Source organism: Canis lupus, chromosome 29 (genome assembly GCF_048164855.1).
Source record: "Canis lupus baileyi chromosome 29, mCanLup2.hap1, whole genome shotgun sequence".
In the NCBI taxonomy this organism is placed as follows: Eukaryota; Metazoa; Chordata; class Mammalia; order Carnivora; family Canidae; genus Canis; species Canis lupus.
The window spans coordinates 4,848,113-4,870,437 of NC_132866.1; the positions used below are offsets into that span (position 1 = coordinate 4,848,113).

The window sequence follows — 22,325 nt, forward strand, 5'->3', positions numbered from 1 at the left end:
TCTCGGCTGGGCCTCCAACTGTCCCATGTCCCAGTGCTCCTGACACTGGCAGGGCCCGGACCCCCTCATCTGCTACCCCGCTCGGCCACCGCTCTTCCCTCTGGCATCTCTGTGGGACTCGGCCCCTCTTCACACTCTGAATGAGATGGCCGGCAGCCTCTGCCTTGCGTAGCCCACACTACCCCGTGCCATCTCTTCCACAACAGCTCGGAGGTGGGCACGTGGACACCCGCCTACCAGCCCCGGAGGTGCTGCCTTCCCATCTCCCCCTGCAACAGCCGCAGCCTTCACCTCCACCTGTCTTTCTGGACCTGGCAGTGGTGGGGGGCGGCAGGGGAGCAGCAGGGCAGACAAGCAGCTACCACAGGGTCAGGTGATCTCTGCGGTCGGGAGTGTGCCGCCTCTATATCCATCATCTACTAGGCACATGGAGACGTCGTAGCATTCAAGGACATGCAGCCGAGCACCTAGCAGAGAAGAAATGTGACCTGTCTGACACCCGGGTGCTGTGAGTCCCACTCCCTGCCTGATGGTTTCCATGTGAGCAGTGCAAGTGTTGAGTGCGCAGGGGCAGAGGAGGGAGCCGGTCATGGACCAGGAGGTGGAGAGGCTGAGCAAGAACCACCTCACTCCAGCTCCTGGAAAGGCTCAGAAGACTCTGAACATCCTACCTGTGGCCACAAAGCCTGGTGGTGTCCCTCAAGAGGCAACCTCGAGTCTTGGGTGGATGTATAGATTGGAAAGAATAAAGGGGAGGGGGTGGCAGGTGCAGGCTCTGGCCGAGGAGGGACAGAAGCCACTCTTGGGTCCCACACAGGGCATGCTCTAGGCCATTTGTCTTACAATTCCTTCTTGACTGAGCAGAGCCTCGAGAAATTGAAGAATTGGGACTTATTTTTTTTTTTTCATCTGAAGCAATCTGAGTTTCTCCCAGCCATGACAGGTGTGGCTCGAGCACCAGGACACTGTGAGTGAACGATGTCTCCGTGTCCCAGCAACAGGGCTGGCAGGGGTGGGGGGTGGGGCAGGTAGGACTAGACTAGAATTTTGGCTCTGGCACCAACAATGTGACCTCGCATAACATATGGAACCTGTCTGTGCCTCAGCTTCCTCTGGAGCACGCAGGGAATCATCATCCCACCACGAGAGGCTGGTGTGAGGACGAAACGGGATGACGCAGGTGGAGCCCACAGGCCTTGGCACGCTCTGCCAGTAGCTCCCCATGTCCTTGCTGGTGTCATTATAACGGCCTGAAGCAAACACTCATTTTGGCTCTTACCAGAAGCGAGCCCTGTCCGGCCCCAAAGGCTCTGACACGTGTTGTGTCCTTGTCTTACAGTTGAGCCCAAATGCCTCCACTTGACCCCCACGCAAGTGGATCTGAGTGGGGTGGGCAGAGCTGAATTTTAATGGTGGCGACCAGTGTATTATGGGGTAGCATGAGAAGCAGGTAGGTTTCCTAGTTTTCTGGAAGTGTTCTTCTCCAAATGCTATAGCACAAATGCCAGGTGTGGGTGGCAAATCCAGAGGGTGACATGCTGGCCCCTGGGAAGGGCTGCGTGGGGATGCGGGCCCCTGGGGATGTGGGCAGGCCCGTGGGGAGAGTGTGTGCATGCTGTTAGGAGCCTGACCTCATCCTTCAGAGGCCGCAAACAGAGGGTGGAGCTGGGGATGGAAGGACCCGAGGTCACAGGGTCAGCCCTGCTTCTCCCACAGAGGCTCAGCGCCATGACCGCTCCCGTGAGCCTTGTGAACCAAGTCCTCTCCCTGGTGAAGCACTCCACTGAACACGAGCACACAGAACCGGGGAAGCTGGATTTCTCCCCGCAGGTAGGGGCTATTGCGTCAGCCTCTGGAGCAGCCTCTGGGGGACCCCAGGGTTCCACGGATCCTGGTATGACAACCACATGAATGGGTATGGAGAAAGCCCTGGAGAGGGAGATCCTGGAGGCAGGAGGGCCTCCGGGACAGCAGAGGTGATGAGGTGAAGCACAGGGTGCGAGGCATGAAGGATGCCTGGTGGCTTTCTCATCCGCTGACCGGTGAGGGCTGTGCCGTCAGCCAAGGAGGGCAGGGAGGGAGTCAGTGTGCCTTTCTTGGGCACGTCAGCCGGGGGCTGAAGGGGCTCTGGGGAGGAGTCGGGAGAGAAGCAGCCTCAGAGGGAGAGGATGCATAAAGTGATGACGTGGACGACAGAGGAGAAGGGGTGGACCCTGGTGAGGTTCTCTTGCTCCTCAATGGACTTCAAGGAAGAGGAATAGTAACTGCATGAGAAACATGGAAATTGTTTCTAGGAGCTTTAAGTCGAACACAAGCCTCCCATGTGCTGCCAGTGAAGACACAGGGGCTGGTGCTGAATGCAGCTGCAGCAGGTGCTCGTGTCCTCTTGCTCAGGGATCCCGGGGTCTGCACTCCTCACTCCCTATGCATCCGGAGAGGCTGGGCTGTGAGCTTTTGCCTGGGAGCGGTGGCCCCTAGAGTCCCGGCACAGGCAAGGTCAAGGCCAGCAGGAAGGGCACCGGGTCTGGGGGAGCCGCCTGTGGATTAAGAAGTCCGAGGGTGTCCACATCTTCTGTTTCTATCTATAGCTCTGGCTGGATCCGAAAAATTGACAAAATGGTTTATGTCTCTTCTATGGGGTTTTTATTTTTAAATCCATTTTTTTTTTTTAAACAGGATGATACTATATTGCTTTTCAAAGTATTCTGAGATGCTTGCAAGTTTTCAGAGTAGATAAGGCAGGAAAGGCTCACACCAGACTGCTTTTTATTGCCACATTTCTCAGAGCATGACAGGGGCATCTTCCTGTCTCTCTGCTCAAGGGACGCGGGCTGCAGAGCCTGCCTCTGGGGTCCCAGGATGGAGGACGCGGGAAGGGAGCCCCAGGAAAGAATGCAGCCAGGGGGAGGAAATGCCCCTCTGTTCCTGGATGGTCCTCCCAAGAAGCCTGCCCAGCCCCTAGGTGCCCTGGCTGCCCCTACGGAGAGGCGGGCGGCACGGTGGGCATGATGTCTCAGGCTGTGGTGGAAACCACTAATCTCCGGCCAAGGATGGCTGCGTCAGAACAGGGGAAACCTGTCCTTCAGGAGGAAGCCACCCTCGCCACCTCCGCAACGGCCCTGCTTCCCGCCCTTGTGTTCCCTCTCCCCGTGTCCGGCAGCAAGCACCCGCACAAGTAATGCAATCCCAGCAGAGAAGGGAACACGAAGGATGCTTGGTGAGCCAGATGGGTTTCTGTCGTTTTGAAATACAAATCATATGAGTGATAAAAGAGGAAGTCTTTCACTTAGTCCAAAAACCTTGAGATCTCCAAAGTTCATTTCTCAGACTTCAAGGTGGTGCAAAACTTTGGAGGAGACGCGTGACCATGCACTTCGAAATTCTTGCCACTCGACTTTGAGCTGTAGTGAGTCGCAGGCCCCGAAGTGATCAAGCATGGCCCCAGGGTTCTGGCTGGCCCTGAGGGTCCTCCAGCGTAGCTGGCAGGAGGGCACCCTGCTCCTCAAGCCCGGCCCCCTGGAGCAGCTCCCCATATGCGAGTTTTCAGACCGCAGCGGAGGGGTTGTGTTCTCTTGGCTTTGTCAGGTTTACACCCTGCTGGTGATGCATTGAGAAACGGGAGCCCAGCACAGTGGGCCAGGGGGGCAGGGTGGGCCAGCACGGAGTGCAAGAAAACCCAGTTAGCCCCTTTCTGGGGGGCTCTCTGTCCCTCCTGAGCCTCTGATCACATGCACAAGAGAAGCAAAAGCTTTGCCGTGTAAATTAGTGTAGTGGCTAAAAGCACAGCCTTGGAGGTAGACTATCAGGGTTCGAAGTCCACCAGGGGCTGCAGTGGCCACTGCAAGGGTGGGACCTCATGTCCCCCTTCCCATCTGTAAAATGAGGATGACCACAGTGCCTCCTTCACAGTGGTAAGTGGATTAAGCAGGTTCGTATTTGCAAAACACTTGGAAAGGTCCCTGGCATATGGCAAGCACTTAAATTAGTGTTTGCTAAGTGAGAGAAATGTGTGAAAAAAAAAGAAGTGAGTTCAACAGGAAGAGCAACAGAGAACTGTAGGGAACAGCAGACAGATGGCATTGGGCCGAAAAAGAACCCAAAATGGTGCCCTACATTGGACACCTGGTTCTTTAGGAAGGAGAGAAAAGTGTTGTGCGACATGAGCAGCAGAGCACCTTCCTACAGCACGCCTTTCGTTTGCAGGAAGACGGAAGCCATGGGCGCCCTCACCCTCTTCATGCCAAGGGCTGGGATTCTAGATTGGAAGGCTTCTAGATTGGAAGGCTTTTTGTCACATTATTGCTTTCCTCTGAACAACAGGGAGAGGGGGCCTTGAGTCATCTGCTGTGCCTGACGTCTCCAGAGTCCAGGCAGTCATGGTCAGGACCCACCAAGGCTCCCGGAGACCATAAGGAGAGAGCTGCACACCACTGCGGTGGCCTCGTCCCCATGGTGTTAAGACATGGCTCATGAACAGCCACCCAGGCCTCTGCAGGGCTCATACCGCCAGATATTTTGTGTCATTACCTAGCAGAAGCCATTCTTTTATCATGATCTTGATCCCACAGTCCCTACTCAGAAACTTCCACAAACTCTTAACAAAAGCCCGGTTCTGCCCTTATTCCAGAGCAAAACTTCCTGCCCCAGACCGCCATTCCAGGCTCTTGGGGGCTGAGCACCTTTATGGCTCCTCTTGGGATTTCTCCTCTGTCCAAGGCATGGCTATGTCCGCAATGGCCTCTGGCCTGCATTCGAATTCTGGCCTCCCAGCCTTTGCCGGGTGAGTCCTTTGTCCCTACTCCTCCCCGGACTGTCTCCAGCTTACCTTTCTTGGCCCAAACCAATGACCACTGCTGTAAGATGTTAGTCTTTGCTAACACTTTCAGGTCTCAGTAACCCACAGCAACTCTCTCCAATGACTGGGACTTTGGACCAGACATAGGCTCCAGGTCTGCCTTAGGACACATGAGTGCCGTTGCCCTGTGCGACACCTAGCCCTCTGTGTGGGGTATATGGCTGTAGGTGTGGCCCCTACGGCCAGCCAAGCTGGAGTCACACGGGCCTCTGCGCGGCTTCTCTGTTGCCTCACCAGATTAAGGATAGGCTGTGTCCACAGCAGGTGAGCAAGGTGTGTGGTGATCAAGCAAACGCCTGAACGCTGACTCACCCTGACATTTCCAATTATTGGAGGAGGTTGCTGGTTTACCGGCAGATGGACTTCCGAGGGTGCCGAAGCCCTTCAAATCCCACTTTCCTAGCAGGTGTCACATATAACATCTAACTCACTCTGCCTGTGAGCCTGTCCCAGTTGGACAGTGTGACGCAAAGGCACCCACCTCCCCTTCTGCAAGGCTTCCCCCTTACCATGGTTCGGACACCATATTGCTTTTCCACTTTTTCCTTGAGCTGTTTGAAACAGGCTTCCATTCTCTCATGAAAGGGCCTCAGTGCTTCTGTGACTTTGTCTCCATGAATCCTGATCCCTTCAGCCAAAAATGGAATCTGAAAAACATAGCAGTCAACACTCCTTATTTCCTGGTTAATGGTCTAGAGAGAGGAGCGCACACCAGGCAGAAAGCGGCACCGTGCGCAAAATGCAACGGCTTTGTTTCCAAATCAAACCGTGAATCAAACTCATCAGCAGGCACATTACCCCCAGAGACCAAAATGTTCAAATTAAAATCATTTGTGTTTTAAATTGGACACGTTTAGTGCAGTGCTCAGCGCACGATGGCCACTCGGTGACTTTGCCTGACTCCCATTGGTCGACCAATCCCAGAATAGACTCATCTGTGCTTTCCACGTGAATTCAGGAAGAACTGTGGTTCTGAATTGGTTTAGCTGTAACTTGATCTATTAGCAAAGGGTCATGTCACAGTGCAAAGGGTTTTTTTTTTTTTTTTTTGCCCAGGATATTGCCTTTATAGGCAATTGAGAGCCCTATTCTAAAGCTTAAAAATCTAATTATTTGTGATCTATAGTCCTGAAGGATCTTCTTATTTGGAAAGGAAAACCAAATTTATTCTTCCTTAAAACTAAAAATAATCACTTCTCTGCCAACACTGCTGTCACAAAATATCCATGCCAACACTTCACTTCCAAGCGCAGAGATGTAGCTGACCTTTAAAAGCGTCGCAGGGAGACATTTTCATTCTCCAGCCCCAGAGACCCTCGAGCATTGCTCTGGGAAGAGGTTGGGGTGGGGGGGGGTGGTCTTGGAGGGCTTTCTTTCTCCAGCTTCTGCTTTTCCACAATGCTCGGACCAGGAGTTAGACATTCTTCAATGCAATCAAGCTAAGAGGCTTCCTCTTAATAATTTATAATTAAATCAAAATACTGATTAAAAACAGATTTCCCTAATACAACAGAACACCAACCTCAATGAGCAGATTTATTAGGGAGAAGGATAATAAGTACACAATTGAATTTCATGTGAACAAATTCAAGAAATCTTATCAAGATGAATCAATGCATAGAATGTATTTGGTTGCCATTTATAGCATGCAGCTGTTGCCTCTTGTGGTCTCCAGGGAAAGAGGGAAGGAGTGAGTGTTCCCATGTCACAGCCCACCCAGCCTGCCCTTGGGCTGCATGGGCACAAAGCTTGTTTTGCTGACAGTTGGGCCTACACCTGAGTATCCCCTTCCGGGTGGTCACCGCCAAAAGGACAGTGTGCAGGTGAGATTTCACGATGGCTGAGATGTTTAAATATTTCATATGAATTACTCTTGCAGATGGCAGCTTCCCCAGAGCTGGCCGCAGCGTGGTCGGGTACAACAGTAGAAAACGCTCACTCTAATCCTTTTGCTTCCTGAGTTCTGCTTTGGGGCACGGCACAGGCAGGCTGGGGGCAGTTTTTGGTGGGACGCTCTCTATCTAGTGTGAAGGCGAGGATGGGGATGCTGCCTCAAGGTTAAAACAGAGCCACTTGAGATCCTGCAAGCATTTCCTTGTAGAATGGACCTTCTTCAAATATACAATACGCAGTCTAGATGTCTCTGCAGTTTTTGTTGGCTTGATTAAAAGCCTTAATTGGCCAGATTCTCTGACATCAAAGATGCCACTTGCTGGACTAAAGTTAAGACCATTTGGTTTGGGTCCCTGGTACTGCGTGAACTGCAAGCTGGCAGGTGAGATTTCTGGGGTATGAGAACTGACCACTTCAACAGGTGCCTGACGTTGTCCTTTTTCTAGGAAGGGATCTCGCCTCTGTTCTATGAGTAGGGGTGACCACAGCTACGCACAACCAGATGCTCTGTGCCAACACTCCAACACATTGGGTGCTTAATATACAAACACCAGCCATCGAATGAGGCCTGAAGTGATCTCACTTCAGGGACCCCATAGTTCAGTGGGTTCCAACCTGGATGGGCATCAGAAACTCCCAGGCAGGTTCCTCAAACCCACCCCGGGAGCCCTGACTGGCGCTGGGGTAGATCTCAGGAATCTGCATTTCCTTAAAGTTTCCCAGAGCCCAGAGAGGGGAGAGGGAGAGGGAAGAGACATTCCCAAAGTCACACCTTGAGTTGTTCAAGGTGAGCACGCAGCCTGCTCTCGAAAGACGCCCTTCTAAGCAGCGGTGCCTTATGTGAAGTTTCCTCCTCTGTGGCCCCTGCACAAATTCATGGCCTGCCAGCAGCACAGAACATTTGGAAGCACTGCTCAGTGCTCTAGGAGCACCAACCCCGGTGACAATGGTCGCGCCTGTCATCAGCTGGCAATGATGAGTGGGTCTGGTCTTTTATCTTTGTGCATTTCAAAAGAGAATAGGTACACAACACAGCGGTTTAGTGGGAGTCTGTACAGATTCATCTTTGGACGTTGGCAGTGCTGCTCCACAAGACAGCTGCCATTTGGGCAAGGACAGAGCTCGGCCTTTGAGGAAGGGGCTGGGGCTCCTCTGACCTGGTGTCAGCTGTAAACCCTGAAGAGGCCCCATGTTGCCTGCACCAATGGCTCCCAGCTGGGAGGGGCAGGTCCGCACCCTGGTTTGGGGGTGCCAAGAGCAGAGTGAAGAGCTGCCTAGAACTTAACCGGCCTTCGCAAACGATTTCAGCACCGGGCTATGCTTACTGCACATCACTGATGGAAACTCTGCCAACGAGCCCTTGGGATTCCCAAGAGAAAACCTCACTCTGTCCTGATGGAGTTTCCAGAAAAAAAACCAAACCAAACAAACTAACAAACGAAAACATAAGACAACATCCTGATAACCCCAAACTCCTTAATTTTAATGACCGTATGACTCAATCACTGATACTAAACTATGGGTTTCCAAACATTTGCAAATGAAAGTGAAATCACAGGTAATGTTTTGAATATGTATTTTTCATCACTCTTTGATTTAATGAAGTTGCTAGAAAATGGATTCTTTCTTTCAGCTTTCCTGTGAGCTGCTTTAAAATTCATCCTTTAATATAGTTATTAGGGGTGATGACATAGTGCTGACATAAAGTTCTCTCTGGGGAACAAATTATTTTCCTCTGTAGGACTTGAAACTCTTAAAATCCAATTTGCTGTAAAAGCTTACAAGAAAAAAAAAATCAATACAACTTTTGCAGACCAAACTAGTTTTTGTGTGGCAATGATTTTATAGCCTTCAATGGAGTCTTGAATTTTGTACTCTTTGGTTTCTACATCTAAAATGGAATCACTCGGACTTTTAAACTCTCTCTTTTTTGGAAACAGAGGGAGACTGTCTACACGAGGCTTACATTCCATGCAGAGAACGATCCCTGGCCAATGAAGTCCCTGGCGCCAGCTCCCAGGCTTGGTTGGTTTGTTTCTTTCCTTCTTAAAGATTTTATTTATTTATTCAAGAGATACAGAGAGACAGAGACAGAGGCAGAGGGAGACGCAGGCTCCATGCAGGGAGCCCAATGCGGGACTCGATCCCGGGACCCCAGCATCATGACCTGAGCCAAAGGCAGGGACTCAACCACTGAGCCACCCAGGTGCTCCTCCCACAGAATAATTCTAATGCAAACCAATGTCTACAGATTTGTGGCACAGTCACGCCCGTTAGGATGGCTACTGTAAGAAAAAAAACAAACCCAAACAAAACCAGAAAATGACCAGTGTTGACTGGGATGTGGCAGATGTGAATTAAAAGACCACAAACAAAATTAGCATTGGATCCGGGAATCCCACTTGTGGCTATGTACCCAAAATAACCGAAAGCAGAGAAACAAAGACATACGTGTGCATCCGTGTTCACATCTAGATTATTTACGACAGCTGAAAAGTGGAAGTCACCCACGTGTCCACTGATGGATCACCGGATAAACACAATGCGGTCCATCCACGCAATGGAATATTACTTAGCCCAAAAAGGAAAGGGGGATTCTGACTCAGGCTAACAACACGGATGAGCCCGGAAGGCATTACACTCAGTGAAATAAACCGGTCACTCCGGGACAAAGACCATACGACTCCACATAACGTGAAGTACCAAGAACAATCACGTTCATAGAGACAGACAGTGGAATGGTGGATTCCAGAGGAGAGTTAGCACAGAGATTTCCAGCAAGATGGAAAATTCTCTGGAGATAGATGGAGGGGCTGGTGGCACAGCAATATATATAACAAAATGAGCTCTTGGGGACATCAAAGTTCTGAGCTTGCCTCTGATATCTTGTCCTGTCAACACCAGACAGAGATCTTCCAGCAGACATGGACCAGGCCCGTTGGCAAGGGAGGACTTTCTGTGTGTTCAAATTCAGGACCGCAGCCTCGGAGCTGAATGAATCACGGCGCTGGTGGGTGGGTTTATCTGGGGGCAAACATGGCTACATGCCCTCTGGCTCATGTCCCAGGCTTCCGTGCGGGCTGGCATGTGTGCAGAGCCGGCCCAGTGGGTGTGGGTCTAGCCTCCCGGCTCCAGCCCTGCAGGGCTGCCATCTCATGCTTACCTGCCACGCGATTAGGTCCTTGAGCTTCTCAATCTTTTCGTGGGCCTCTGGGTGCTCCTGCAGGTACCGCTCTGTAAAGAAGGCCTGGTGGAGACAGGGAGAGCCACTCAGGACACTGCTTACCCAACACGTGATTTTGTGTACCGACCGTGCACCAGACCCTGGGGATGGAGCCATATACGAAATAGACCCACCCCCCGCGGGATGGACCCTCCCCAGCACTGAGGGCAAAAGGTCTGGTTAGATCAAACACAACAAACGGAGCCAACGGGCAGCCAGGAGGGGCGTTGGGGGTGGCACCCCTGTCCTTGGAATCCAGCAGAGCCACAGCTGACCCTGACTGCTCAGTCTGCTGGCAGCAGCTCCGCAGCGGCTCACAGGTCCCTGACTCGCACCCGGCACCCTGCCCTGGGCCTGCTCTCTGCCTCAGCTTTTACTCCGTCTGCACAAGGAGTCAGCACACTTGTCTGCGAACGGCCTCTACTCTGCCATCGTTACATTGGGAAACTGCCACAGACGCTAAGGGAGGAGTGGCCGTGGCCACGTTCCAAACCTGGTAACCGAAATGGAGAGCCAGCTGTCGTGCAGACCCCTGGGTGTGTCCACACCCCACGCCCTTCAACTTCTGCTCCTTCCTACTGAGACATCTTCCGGGGAGACGAGCGTCTCCCCTGTACCTGCCATGCCTGCCGATCCCAAACGTTCTGATCCTTTTGTCTTTCACTAAAATGGTATCTCTTGGCTTTTACTGATCCAAGGACTCCTGAAAGCCACCCGAGGGCAGCTCTAGAGGGTAGCCCCCCCCACCTGCGGGGACCATGCCCGGGGAGCCCTGCTTGGGGTCAGGCTCCTGTAGCTGGTGCCTCCAGGAGCTCCCAGGCCTGTGCCGCCGGCACGTCACGTACCTTTTCATAATTTGCAAAGCCTCCCATGACGGCGGGGTCCACGATGCCATTGAGGAGCATGGAGAGGGGGTTGATGGGGAGGCTGGGGTCGTCCAGGTGCTGCTGCACCATGCTGTTCATCTTGTCGTTGGTCAGCTGCATGGTCTCGATGGCATTCTCCAGGGGGCTGATCTCCACCTGCAGGGCAAGGAGAAGACGTGACTTCAGGCCAGTGGCTGCAACCACCATCTTCTGCTGATTCTCTGGCCTGTGGGACCTTGCCAAGGGGAAGCATTCTCAAGTGGGGCCAGGCTTCCTATTCCTCTGGACAACTTTCTTCCCAGGGAGTTTTCTGGGGGTGTCCCTCATCACCCAAACAAGAACAGCTGGGTGTTTAATATCATTGTGCATTTCCAGGTGTGGCCCTCACATGCAAATTCCAAGGGCTGATACAAGGCTGTCTGGCTCTGCGAGGGGTGTCTGTGTATATGCATGTGTTCCTATACATGCACACACGTGTATATGTGTGCACACAACCACATGTGGTCTGGTTCTTTTAAAATGGGTAGGATTTTAAGGAATTTTGAGCAATCTAGCACTGCCCCCTGAGGCAGGAGGCCTAGACACTCTATGAGCCTCCTGTACCTGTTTGGTCGGGGAAGGGGCGGAGGGCCCCGCCCTGGTCTCCACATTAGGCCACATACTCACTTATGAAGGAAGAGCCCCCCAAACCTGGTGGGAACATGTCACCACCTCCAATAGCACCTCACAGGCTCCATTTGAACACCTGCCACTGGTCAGTGGGACCTTCTGTGCAGGACGCAGGGACCACTGCCCATCTTGCAAATGTCCTCCTTTCTCTGGGGACCCTGCAGCTCCCAGCAAGGCCCAGCCAAGCACGCCTCTCTGGCTCAGCCCTAAGGACCAGGGAGACATGGCCACAACAAGAGCGAACCCTTCCCACCAGGCCTCATTCTAACAGATGCTCAGCTGGGCCACAGACCCACATCCAGGGTGATCTCAACACATGATAGTTTTGGTTCCCCCCGAAGGAGGTGGGATGGGTGCCTGCAGCAGGTGATGAAGCAGAGCAGCCTGCTTCCCCCTCTCCACCCCATAGCCCCTGGGTGTTGTCTGCCCGGGCAGGGGGGAGCAGGGGGTGGGGGCAGGGACTTCAGAACAGACAACTCTGCTCGTGGCTGGTCCCAGATTCTAGAGCGATGCTTGGAGTCACCGTGGAGGAAGGGCCTGGCTGGGCCTCAGAGCCACTGTGGAGGAAGCCGGCTGCTTCTGCTCCGCATACTCTGTGCTGCCTGGGAGCTGACAGACAGGTGGTCACACACAGAGGGGCAGCTGGGCCCGTGCTGGCCACCCCGCTGCGCTCATCCCTGAGCAGCACGTACCTCAGGGCTGCTGCTCTCACCCGGGCCCCGGCGGGGTCAGGTCCTGGCCTGCAGCATCCCAGGCACACACCTCACACCTTCGCCAAATCCCCACTCCGGGGACGTACTCCGCTTTGACTGCCTGCTAACTCCCTGCTTCTGATCCCGTTTGCCTCAAGAAAGAATAGTTTTCCTTTTAATCCAACCGCAGGGCTAGCTGCCACCCCTTGGGCGCCCCACGGCGGCGGCCTGGCCCAGGAGGCACACATGAGGCAGGGGCGGAGGTGGGGGTCCAGAGCGGCTCTCGGTGATGCGCTCCGGGATTATTCGGCTTCCAGCCTCTTAGTTTGTTAAAAACGGCAAGCAGAGCGGCGGGCAGAAGCACGTCTTCACGGGAAGTCAGGGCTCACCCCTCTCTACCTCTGAGCTGTTAAGCTCCTTCCTCTCGCGATCTGGCTGGCTCTCGAAATCCCGGCTTACTGAGGGCTTCGGGCAGGGGCTCATTAGGAAGATTAGTGCTGTTTATGTGAAGTCCCCCCACTCCTTCCTCATCGCCAGCCCCGGATGGTGCCAGCAAAGGCTTGCGTTTCTGCCACCTGCCATGTACCTTCTGAGGCCTCTCCATCCACTGCTCCCGCCTGGGTGCTAGGGGGGCTCGGAGCGGGCGCTCCTAGAGCAGAAAATGCAAGTGCCCCAGGTGGGAACAGGCACGGAGATCCAGGGCTTCAGAGGAGGAGGGGGCACCTGGGATGGGGGTGCGGGGGATGTGCCCCGAGCTCAGATGGGCATGGATGACGGACAAGAGTGGAAACTGGGCTGGGGAAGAGGTTCCAGCCAGGTTCTGGAACCAAGTCAGAAGTTTCCAAGGGGACTCATTGGAAATGGGAGGCACCACCGCTCTGGAGAAGATCCCGCTGGCTGAACACAAAAGGCATTGCGACTCCCGCATCAACATACATATTCCAATCATATCTCTTTATACGGGCAATTGCCACTCCCTGATACTTCCATATATTCAGTGAGAATCTGCCGCCGGGCTCCGGTTCATGTAGATGAAACTGTCCCGTAGCTCACCACGGAGGCAAAGCAAAGTTTAGCTGATGAGATGCGAGTCATTATTTCTTTAAAAAGTGCCAGTGAGGGGTATATTCTCAAGCTATTTTTACTTGAAATGAGCAAGTACTATTAATCAAGTTGTTTGTCATGTAAATGGCAATAAAAGCATCAGGAAGAAAGATCTTAAAAAGTGTATGTAAATTGGAACTTGTCTTAAACTTTTCATTTAGTTAACAGAAAGAACTGTCAAAACAGCACAGCGATGACTAGATTTAAATATTTTGTAAGAAGAAAGGAGATCTTAATTCTGGTTTTCTTGTCAGCTAGAGCTGGTTGTGATTACACAGCACTTCCAGCACAATATTCGTGGGCCAGGGGAGTCGATGCCCCAAGGACCACGCGGGGTGATGATGGGTTAAGTCCCGTCTGACCTGGGGTCGCAGAGTGTGAGCCAAGCCCTGTAAGGAACGGAGGGGAAAGCACGATGCTTTCTGGGGGGTATCCTTACCATGAAAACAGATTTGACCTCAAACCACCTTAAAATTCCAGGTAATTTGTACGCGGTTGTGTATATGGTTCTCTCGATCCACATGTTCTGCAAAGGGAACACACACAGGGCACTTGTCAGGAGAAGGATTTCGGCAGGTTGAAAGTTTCTGCCCTGATGCGGCGGGACAGTCACTCTCTGCGAGGCAGGTGCTCGTGCGGGACAGTCCTCCCCAAGAGGAGTCGCACGGGGCCCTCTCTGTGCTCGGCGTGTGGCACACCATGCTCTGCCTATGGGCCGGATGGTCACATGAGACGCAGCAGTGTCCCCTGGCCAGCGGCGCCAGCCGCCCTGGCATTTGGCAAAGAAAATAAAACAGGAGATTCTGGGTGAATTCTAGACGTCAAAACGAGGGCGAGCTCCCTCTGAGCAAACAGAGTTCTGCAAAGGCTCCAGGGGTTCTCCGTTAGCCTTGCTTCACGTTCAAAAGAAACTCAAAAAAAAAAGAAAAAGAAAAAGAAAGAAACTCAAAGGTGCACAGACAGGTATTAAGGAAAAGTGGGTTTCATGAAAGTGACCGCTCACATCCTGAGACCGATCGGTCAGTATCTCAGGCTTACGTTTTTATCTTGCACAATTGATGTATATTCACGATAGAAAATACTGATGTGGAAAAAAAAAACCACCCACCACCCAGAGATGGCGACTTAGACATTCCAATAACGGGTCTGTCAGGAGTGGTCCTGCCACACACAGCAGGCAGTTCTGGAGAGCTGCGCTGGATCTTACAGGAGCAGCTCTCCCTCTCCCCCGCCTCTGAGGCTCCAGAGGGGCCAGGGAAGGGGCCGGGCCTCCATCTCCCCAGCTGCTCGAGGATGTGGCTCCCTCGGGACCTTCCCTGGAAAGCAGCAGGGTGCATTTCAGAGCATCCGGGCCGCACCCCCAGCACCCCCGGGCAGGGGCCCTGGGTTCCACCGAGGGCCTTCTGGACAAGCCCACTCCGGCCAAGTCAGGTGCTATCTCTCCACCTGCCCCCTCCTTGGCCGGCCACGCCGAGTACTCGGCCTGGCAGGGCAGCCCTCCCCGCGTCCCCCAACCCAGGGGGGCCAGGCCACCTGCAGTAGGGCCGAGCCTGGCTTCCCATTGCTGCAGAAAGCCCCACGCTTATCCGCAAGCCTTAGGCTTTGTCAGGCGTGTGAAGGACTAAATCCTGTGGCTTCTGAAAGCCTCGTCCAAGTGCGAAGGCCTAACGGGGCCATTAGGGAATTTCGGGCCATTTAGAAGAAGCACAGCCTCAGAGGCTTAGTGCGGCCCCGAATGTCAGGGGTCTCGGTTATTCTTAGCTCTGTCCCAATTGGTTGCACACCCATCGGCAGTTTGCTTGACCTCCTTGCGCCTCGTTCTTTATGGTTTGAGAACACACACAGCTGCCGGATGTGAGCTGTGTGAGGGAAGTTCAAGAACTGCCTGTAAATCCCGCGGCCCAGAGACGCTGCACAGAGGGTAGCGCTGCTGCCACGAGCGCCCTACCAGGGACGGCTCAGAAAGCCACCTCCTCGGCGCTGGGGTCTTGTCCCCTCCCTCACTGCTACAGCCAACACTCAGTGACCAGTTAGCAAGGAGGCTATCCTGGGATGCTGGCACTAACCAAGAAATAGGGTCTTTGTTGGAGATAACCAGTGTGGGGAGTCGGAATGACTCGAATCCACGGGACGTAAGCTCGTTGTGGACCCTGGGAGATGGCTTGGGGTAGGAAGGGCCTTTCAGTGCTGAGACTGGAGACTCTCAGGCAGATGTTTGCCTGGAGGATCACCAGGAAACTGAGGGCTTCAAGGGGGGAGGTTGTATGGACTTGGCTGGAACTTCCAGCAACTTGGCTGGAAGTGCTCCAAACTTTACTCAGAGTCAGGTCACCTTTGACCTTCTGCACCCCCAGACACCTCCTGACGATAGGCAAGGGGATGCAGTCCCCAGCAGTGCTGCTGGTCCTCCTCGGAGGTGCCCGTGGCTAACAGCTTCCTTAAAATACAGGCCTATCTAGGGATTTCCAGAGGAGGTTTGCAGGACAGAAGGAGGGAGAAATGTTAACATTAAAAAAAAAAAAAAAATTGGGCTTTATTTAAAAAAATTGAATTATCCTTCGCAAACGGAATCCATTAAACCAACTGTATATTTTTTAAAAAGCTGCAAAAATTTGTGTTAATATTTTCATGCCTCTAATGCAGGGGACAGTGCATGATGACCTTTTTGATTGGTTGTCACAACTAGGGAGGTGCTACTGGCATCTGATGGGTAGAGGGTCAGCGACACTGCTCAACATCCTCTGATGCATAGGGCGGCCCCGGCACAGAGAATTACCTGGCCCATGACTCTGTGCTGCCCAGGAACACCTACTCCTTGTGCCTCGGGGAACTCAGGTGATAGATAATGAGCATCTGGGTTTCTGCCCTGCTCACCTCTGACTGCTTGCCATCGGCCCCTCCATGTGTCTATTTGTATTAGAGGCACCAGCAGGGTGCTCCGGGGTCCGGGGCTCAGAGGGAGATAGCTCCGAGAAGCCAAGGAGGGAAGCGAGTGTGTCACGAGCACAAGGTGCAGGGTCACAGCACCCGTCCCCTTCTGGTAGCATTACGAGGCCTTAGTGACACTGTTTGTGAAAGGTTCATTGCTTCACCACATTTGAAGGGGTTAGGATTTGTTTTTGGACTTCTGCGCACAAGGCACAGAGACATCTGACACTGCACTGTGGTGATCTCCGAGGCCAGTTTTCCACAGGCGGTTTTGTTGGTGATGGAATGGGTTCTTTGAGAGTTTATCTAGTGGTTTTTTTTTTTGTTTTTTTTTTTAGATTTTATTTATTTTCTCATGAGAGACACACAGAAAGAGGCAGAGACACAGGCAGAGGGAGAAGCAGGCTACATGCGGGAAGCCTGATGTGGGACTTGATCCCAGGACCCCAGGATCATGACCTGAGCCAAAGGCAGATGCTCAACCACTGAACCACCCAGGTGCCCTCTTTTTTTTTTTTTTTTTTTTTTTTTACCGCAAATTCATTGTCCGGGTTTTTCTCTCCTTTGCGGATCGGCCGAGAATATTCAAACCGCTGGACCTCGTTCACCCTGTAAAAACTGTACAGAGACAGACATATCATTAGACATTTAATCCCCAAAGCAGTCGATTTGCTTTTAGACATGGGGTCTTGCCTCCCGAGAGGTCACTGCATCCCTTAAAATCTCCGCAACCTTGACCTGGAGGGATAGCTGAGGCTCCCTTTCCCGGCGGCCTCAGAAGAGGGATGTTGGCAGGTGGAAAATTTACCTTGGGTTTCTGCCTCTTTCCTGTCCCTGAAAACCCCCAGGGGAGAGGAGATGCTGAGTAAGAGTGAAACAGGCGCACAGAGAAAAGGTGAAGTGAAGGAGAGCAACAGGCCTGCGTCCCCCACTCTTGTGTTGATGACTTCAAAATTTTAATCACTTATTGGTTTAATGCAGTGATTCAACAATTAATTTATTAAAATTACTTAATAAATTTTTATTAAAAAGTCTTAAAATCATGTGTTTATTATTTTTAAAAAGATCTTATATACCTTAATTTCATGTCTACAAGAGGCAGAGTCTGCAACCATGAAAAGGGGCACGCATGACCACGCATGTACTTTCTTTCTGTGGGGAAGGGATAGGTTCCAGGCGTGTGCCAAAGGCGGACTGATTCACACCCAGCATGGAAATGCAGGCAGCACCCCCGCACGTCACAGCAAAACAGCCCATCAGTTGTAATCATCAGTTATGATTCACTATCTGCTTTAAGGCCTCTCTGAAATAAACTGTTGCAAAACTTAAAATATGTGCCTCGGGGAAGCAATCATCCATCAATAAACAGAGTCCTAGCTTACTTTCCATTATGGCTGATAAAAGGTTAAAGAAACGGTAGTGAATTTTGTGGAAGGACACAGCAACCCAGGATGTGAAATAAGCAGATTCTGAGCATTATGAGGCCATCGAAGAGGTTAATTTCTTAACCAGAACATGGATCATGTGGAAAATTCTTAACATTAAAGAAACATCTAAAAGCAGAGTGTCTCTACAGCATTGCTAGGCCAGGTGCAATTCAACGGGAGGCATCAGCCCTCCGAATTTGGACCTCTGACAAGTGAGTCTAAAAATCTGCCTCATAATCCCATGTTATATAATCATGGTGCCGCAGGGGCAGGGTATATGGGTTCCCCATCCAAAACAGCAAAAGTCCCAGTCCCTTTTCTGGGCTTACAGCATGCAAACACTCCCGCCCTCCCCAGGCAGGACTCAGAAGTGCCGAGTGGTGGGCTGGGCTGGTGCTCTGCTGAGAAGCTCTGTGGGCACCCTCACACCTGGCCCGTTATTAGGAGACCTGAGTGCACCCTGCTTCCTCCCTAGTTTTCCTGGTCTCCCCACATCAGGGAACGAATAATTCTTATAGCCCCCCCAGCAACATATACTAACTTCCTCCTTCACTGTTTGATGCTGGGAATAATATGCTTCTTTGCTCTTGTAAGTAATGGAAAGATCAACTGGAAAGCGAATCAAAAGCAAAAGTCCATCCTTTTAAGGTGAAATGCTGAGTGCACAGCCCTTTGCCACCGTCCTACTGGTGGTGGGAGAACCAGGATGGCTTACCTTACAATCTGCTCTGACACAGGCCTGTGAAATTTGGGGGGCAGATCGAGTTTGGGCTTTACGGTAAAGCACTGGATATCTGAAGATGAAGAGAGTTAAGGATCACCAGGGAGGGAGGACAGCAGCCACGATGAGGTCCCCAGGTGCACCCCGCCACCCAGGCGCACGGCATCGCGATCGTGTCATGTTCCACAGGGTTGTCGTAAAGGATACACTGGCCAGGAGAGTTCTTAATATCATCGCCTGGTGGAGATGTTGTCTTCATTTTCTCAGCGTTTGGGAACTGAGTTAACAGTCGAGCTTCGAAATCTTCCCTGCGTTCATACTCTTTCCCTCGGTAAATGAAAACTTTCCCCTGGAAACAATGACATTCATTAAATAACACCACGGGGGAAGGCCAGGACCAACCAGTTCACGCACTAATGCATTGGTCTTCAAAATATGCTTGAGAGGTTTTTTTTTTTTTATTTAAAAAAATTTTTTTTAATAAAGTCGCTGAACTGAAGAACAGCTTGTAATTGCACTGGCTTTATTCATTAAGAATGCACAAACATGAGCCACATAAGTTAATAGTGTTTAAGAAGCACTGAACACGTTACTGACATCTGATGATGTATTTCAGTCTTAACAGTAACAATCAATTAAAAAAAAAAAACAGGAAGAGCCAAGTGAGCACTGGAAGCCCACCTTGTAGGGGGCATGAAGTGGCTAAAAAGGGTAAAGGCACCAGGGCAAGTGGATCATGGTGTTCATGTTTTTCTTTTGGGGTAGGTTCTAATTAAATAGCTCTCATCCCCCAGGAGGAATATTAAGAGAGCATGGGATTGAGGTGTGGCCTCCATGCTGAGAGCCTGAGCATCACATTCTAAGCCGTCTCCAACAGGACACAGCCAAGAGAAGGGCTGAACCCCAGGGAAGATGTCGAGACCAAAGGAGAGAGTTGTGAGCACCGTGGCCTCCCCGGTGGTGAGAGACGGGACAGGGCTATGGAAGGACTGCCCCCATTGATGAGTGACAGGTATAATATCAGAGTTCTCCTTCTAAAGGCTGGCTCTTGTCCATCGTGGATGACACGTTATCGCCTCCATAACTCCTGAGTTGGAGAGTCCCCCTGGGGCTGGTTTTAGATGGCTAGGTGACCTTGGGGTGGGTGTCAGGCAGGTGAGCATTCTTCCTTGCACGGGCTGCCTTGTTGAGGCCATTTCTGTTTGGGGGTGACATGGTGGCTCAGTAAATGCACCTCTAAGGAATTCCCTGATTCTACAATGTCACAGGTCTCTGTACCTTCACAGATTCAACAGTGTGTTCCGAGTTATCAGCTGAGTCACAGAAAGGTGGCCATGGGTAGTGTGATGCTACCACTAGCTCCTGAACCTACACCCCCTGCCCCCAACATCCTGCTCAACGTGAAGACTGTCTGACCCTACAGTAAAAGTGTAACAAGGGAAAGATGCCACAGGACCTGAGAAACGGGAAGCTGGGGGGTTGATGCTTTTCCTCATGGGATCTGTTATTCCAATCAGCAAGAGGCCCCAGACTGGCTGGCCGTGAGTCAGGCGCAGCCCTATCATCTGTCATGACCCAGGCCAGATGCCACAGAGGAGGAGAGACAGACAGCACCACAAAATAGCATCCTGCTGTCTATTTTTGCATTCATCTCCTAGAGACTAGGTGCGAAGTCAAATGAAAATTTGTCTAATTAATGAATTTTCAGAAGATAAAGAGAGATCCTAGGGTACTCAATTCATTTCTTTCCCTAGTCCCGACTTATTCTGAGTCCCTATAAATCACTAAAGAAGGAACAGTTTAAGAATTGAATATTTTTTTCACTTTGTGCTTAGGTATGTCTTCAAGTACCCATTATGGAAGAAAAATGTTCTCTTTCTCCAAAAAAATAATGTCAAGCAGAAACCGAAGTAATATGTAGTCTTAATTAGAAATATAAATACACAGTGTGGGCATCTTTTAAGGCTATATAAAGCCAAACATTTCAGAAATTCAGGAAGATTTAATGTATAGCAGGCTACTACATACTCGCATGCATTTATTATGCTTTACGCTAGAAGAAAGACATAATAATAAAATGTATATAAAGGCTTTAATAGAAAAACACTAGTGAGTTATAGATGAAAACACTACTAACATTTTCTAGAAATGTCAATTATTTTGCATTCTGAAGCAGTCCCTTCAAACATGAAAATAAGGGGGAAATGTATATACAGTCAAAGATATTTATTCCTTTTAAGAACCATAAATATTAACATGAAAGCAAAAAAAAAAAAAAAAAAACACAAACTCAGAAAACAACCCAATGAGACCAATTCTTAAGAATAACAAAGCAGGGCAGCCTCAGTGGCGCAGCGGTTTAGTGCCTCCATCAGCCCAGGGCATGACCCTGGAGACCAGGGATCAAGTCCCACGACGGGCTCCCTGCATGGAGCCTGCTTCCTCTGCCTGTGTCTGTGCCTCTCTCTCTCTCTCTCTCTCTCTCTCTCTGTCTATCATGAATAAATAAATAAAATATTAAAAAAAAAAGAAAAAGCAAAAGGGACAGTCAGTTCTCAGAGGCATTAAATAGCCAAACATTTCACCCGCTTTTTTGTAACTGTTAATGTCATTGTCAAATTGACCCCTGACAGGTGATCTGTGAAGCATAATAAATATATTGCTATAGTCCCACAAAATTATTCAGGTGTGGCAGGGAAATCAATTCAATATTCATCAAGCCTATTAAACTCCTCATTCACACTTTGCATCTTGTCCTTCTGACAGGGTAGATGACCCAGTGCAGTCCCTGGAGCACACGTGCTGTGCTCCCAGCACACGCCAGGCATCAAATGCTCACTGCGAAGTGCCCACCCCACCCACTTGCATGCCAGCAGGTCAGGGCAGAGTCATAGTGAGTGGCCCTAAGTCACAGCACGATCCACGGAGGGCCATGCACACTCCGTAACATCTCAGCACAGCCCAGATCAGCCATGACTTAGGGTCAGTCTCTCTGTTTCTTAGAGACACATACACAGGGGCACACCTACGGATTCACACGTGTTAAGGAAGGCCTTTAATAATACCAACTCCAGGTTCATAATAATCTCCAGCTGGGTGAATTTTTTCATATTTTAAATATTTTAAAATATTTGAATTTTAAATATTTCAAATTTAAAATATAATTTCAAAACCTTCCCTAATTTAGGGCTTATAACCAAATGTCCTTTATTCATTCTTTGGGAAGATTTTCTCTGGAATCTGGGTTTCTGATCAAACGCGGTCTTAGGCATGTCTTGCCACAAGGAGAGCAGCGGTGTTAAGAAGAGAGGACAGGGGCAGCCTGGGTGGCTCAGTGGTTTAGCGCCGCCTTCAGCCCAGGGTGTGATCCTGGAGACCCAGGATCGAGTCTCACGTCAGGCTTCCATGGCATGGAGACTGCTTCTCCCTCTGCCTGTATCTCTGCCTCTCTCTCTCTCTCTCTCTCTCTCTCTCTGTGTGTGTGTCTCTCATGAGTAAATAAATAAAATCTTTAAGAAAAAAAAAAAAAAAAGAAGAGAGGACGGACCAGCAGTGACAGGACAGGGCCAGATGCCCCAGTCACTAAGGACCTTGAATGAGTGGATAAACCAACTGGTGACCTTCTGGAGCAGACCAGGCCTATGAGGCTCACTTGTTGATGTCACAGAAACCATGACAAGTCCTCAGCAAGTAAGTCCTTTCTCCTGCTGGCAACATCAAGGGGTATATCTCATGCTGTTAGGGACTTATGTGTAATCAGCCACGAGGGCCAAAGACAGCTGTGTTCTAGGCCAGAGTTCCCCCTTCACTGAAACCAGAGGAATCATCCATGGTCTCCCAGCATAAGAGAAAACCATGGGTCTTAAAAAAAAATCATAAGAAATCGTGACCCATGTGTCAATGGCATCCAAGAGAAGCTTTAAACAATTCTACTAGTAGGTCAAGCA

The 22,325-nt window shown here is 50.9% G+C and overlaps 1 protein-coding gene across 2 annotated transcripts in view; it reads right to left on the reverse strand.

The window, feature by feature from the left end:
• DOCK1 (dedicator of cytokinesis 1) overlaps positions 1–22,325 on the reverse strand; it is a 493,838-nt gene that overhangs the window by 14,894 nt on the left and 456,619 nt on the right. For both annotated transcript variants that reach the window (XM_072804887.1, XM_072804886.1), the window contains exons 41-47: positions 18,586–18,727; positions 18,373–18,451; positions 16,764–16,848; positions 13,742–13,828; positions 10,817–10,993; positions 9,912–9,995; positions 5,365–5,502 (exon numbers count right to left, since the gene is read on the reverse strand). In XM_072804887.1, the coding sequence (XP_072660988.1) occupies positions 5,365–5,502; positions 9,912–9,995; positions 10,817–10,993; positions 13,742–13,828; positions 16,764–16,848; positions 18,373–18,451; positions 18,586–18,727 (792 nt within the window). The remainder of the gene's footprint in view (positions 1–5,364; positions 5,503–9,911; positions 9,996–10,816; positions 10,994–13,741; positions 13,829–16,763; positions 16,849–18,372; positions 18,452–18,585; positions 18,728–22,325) is intronic.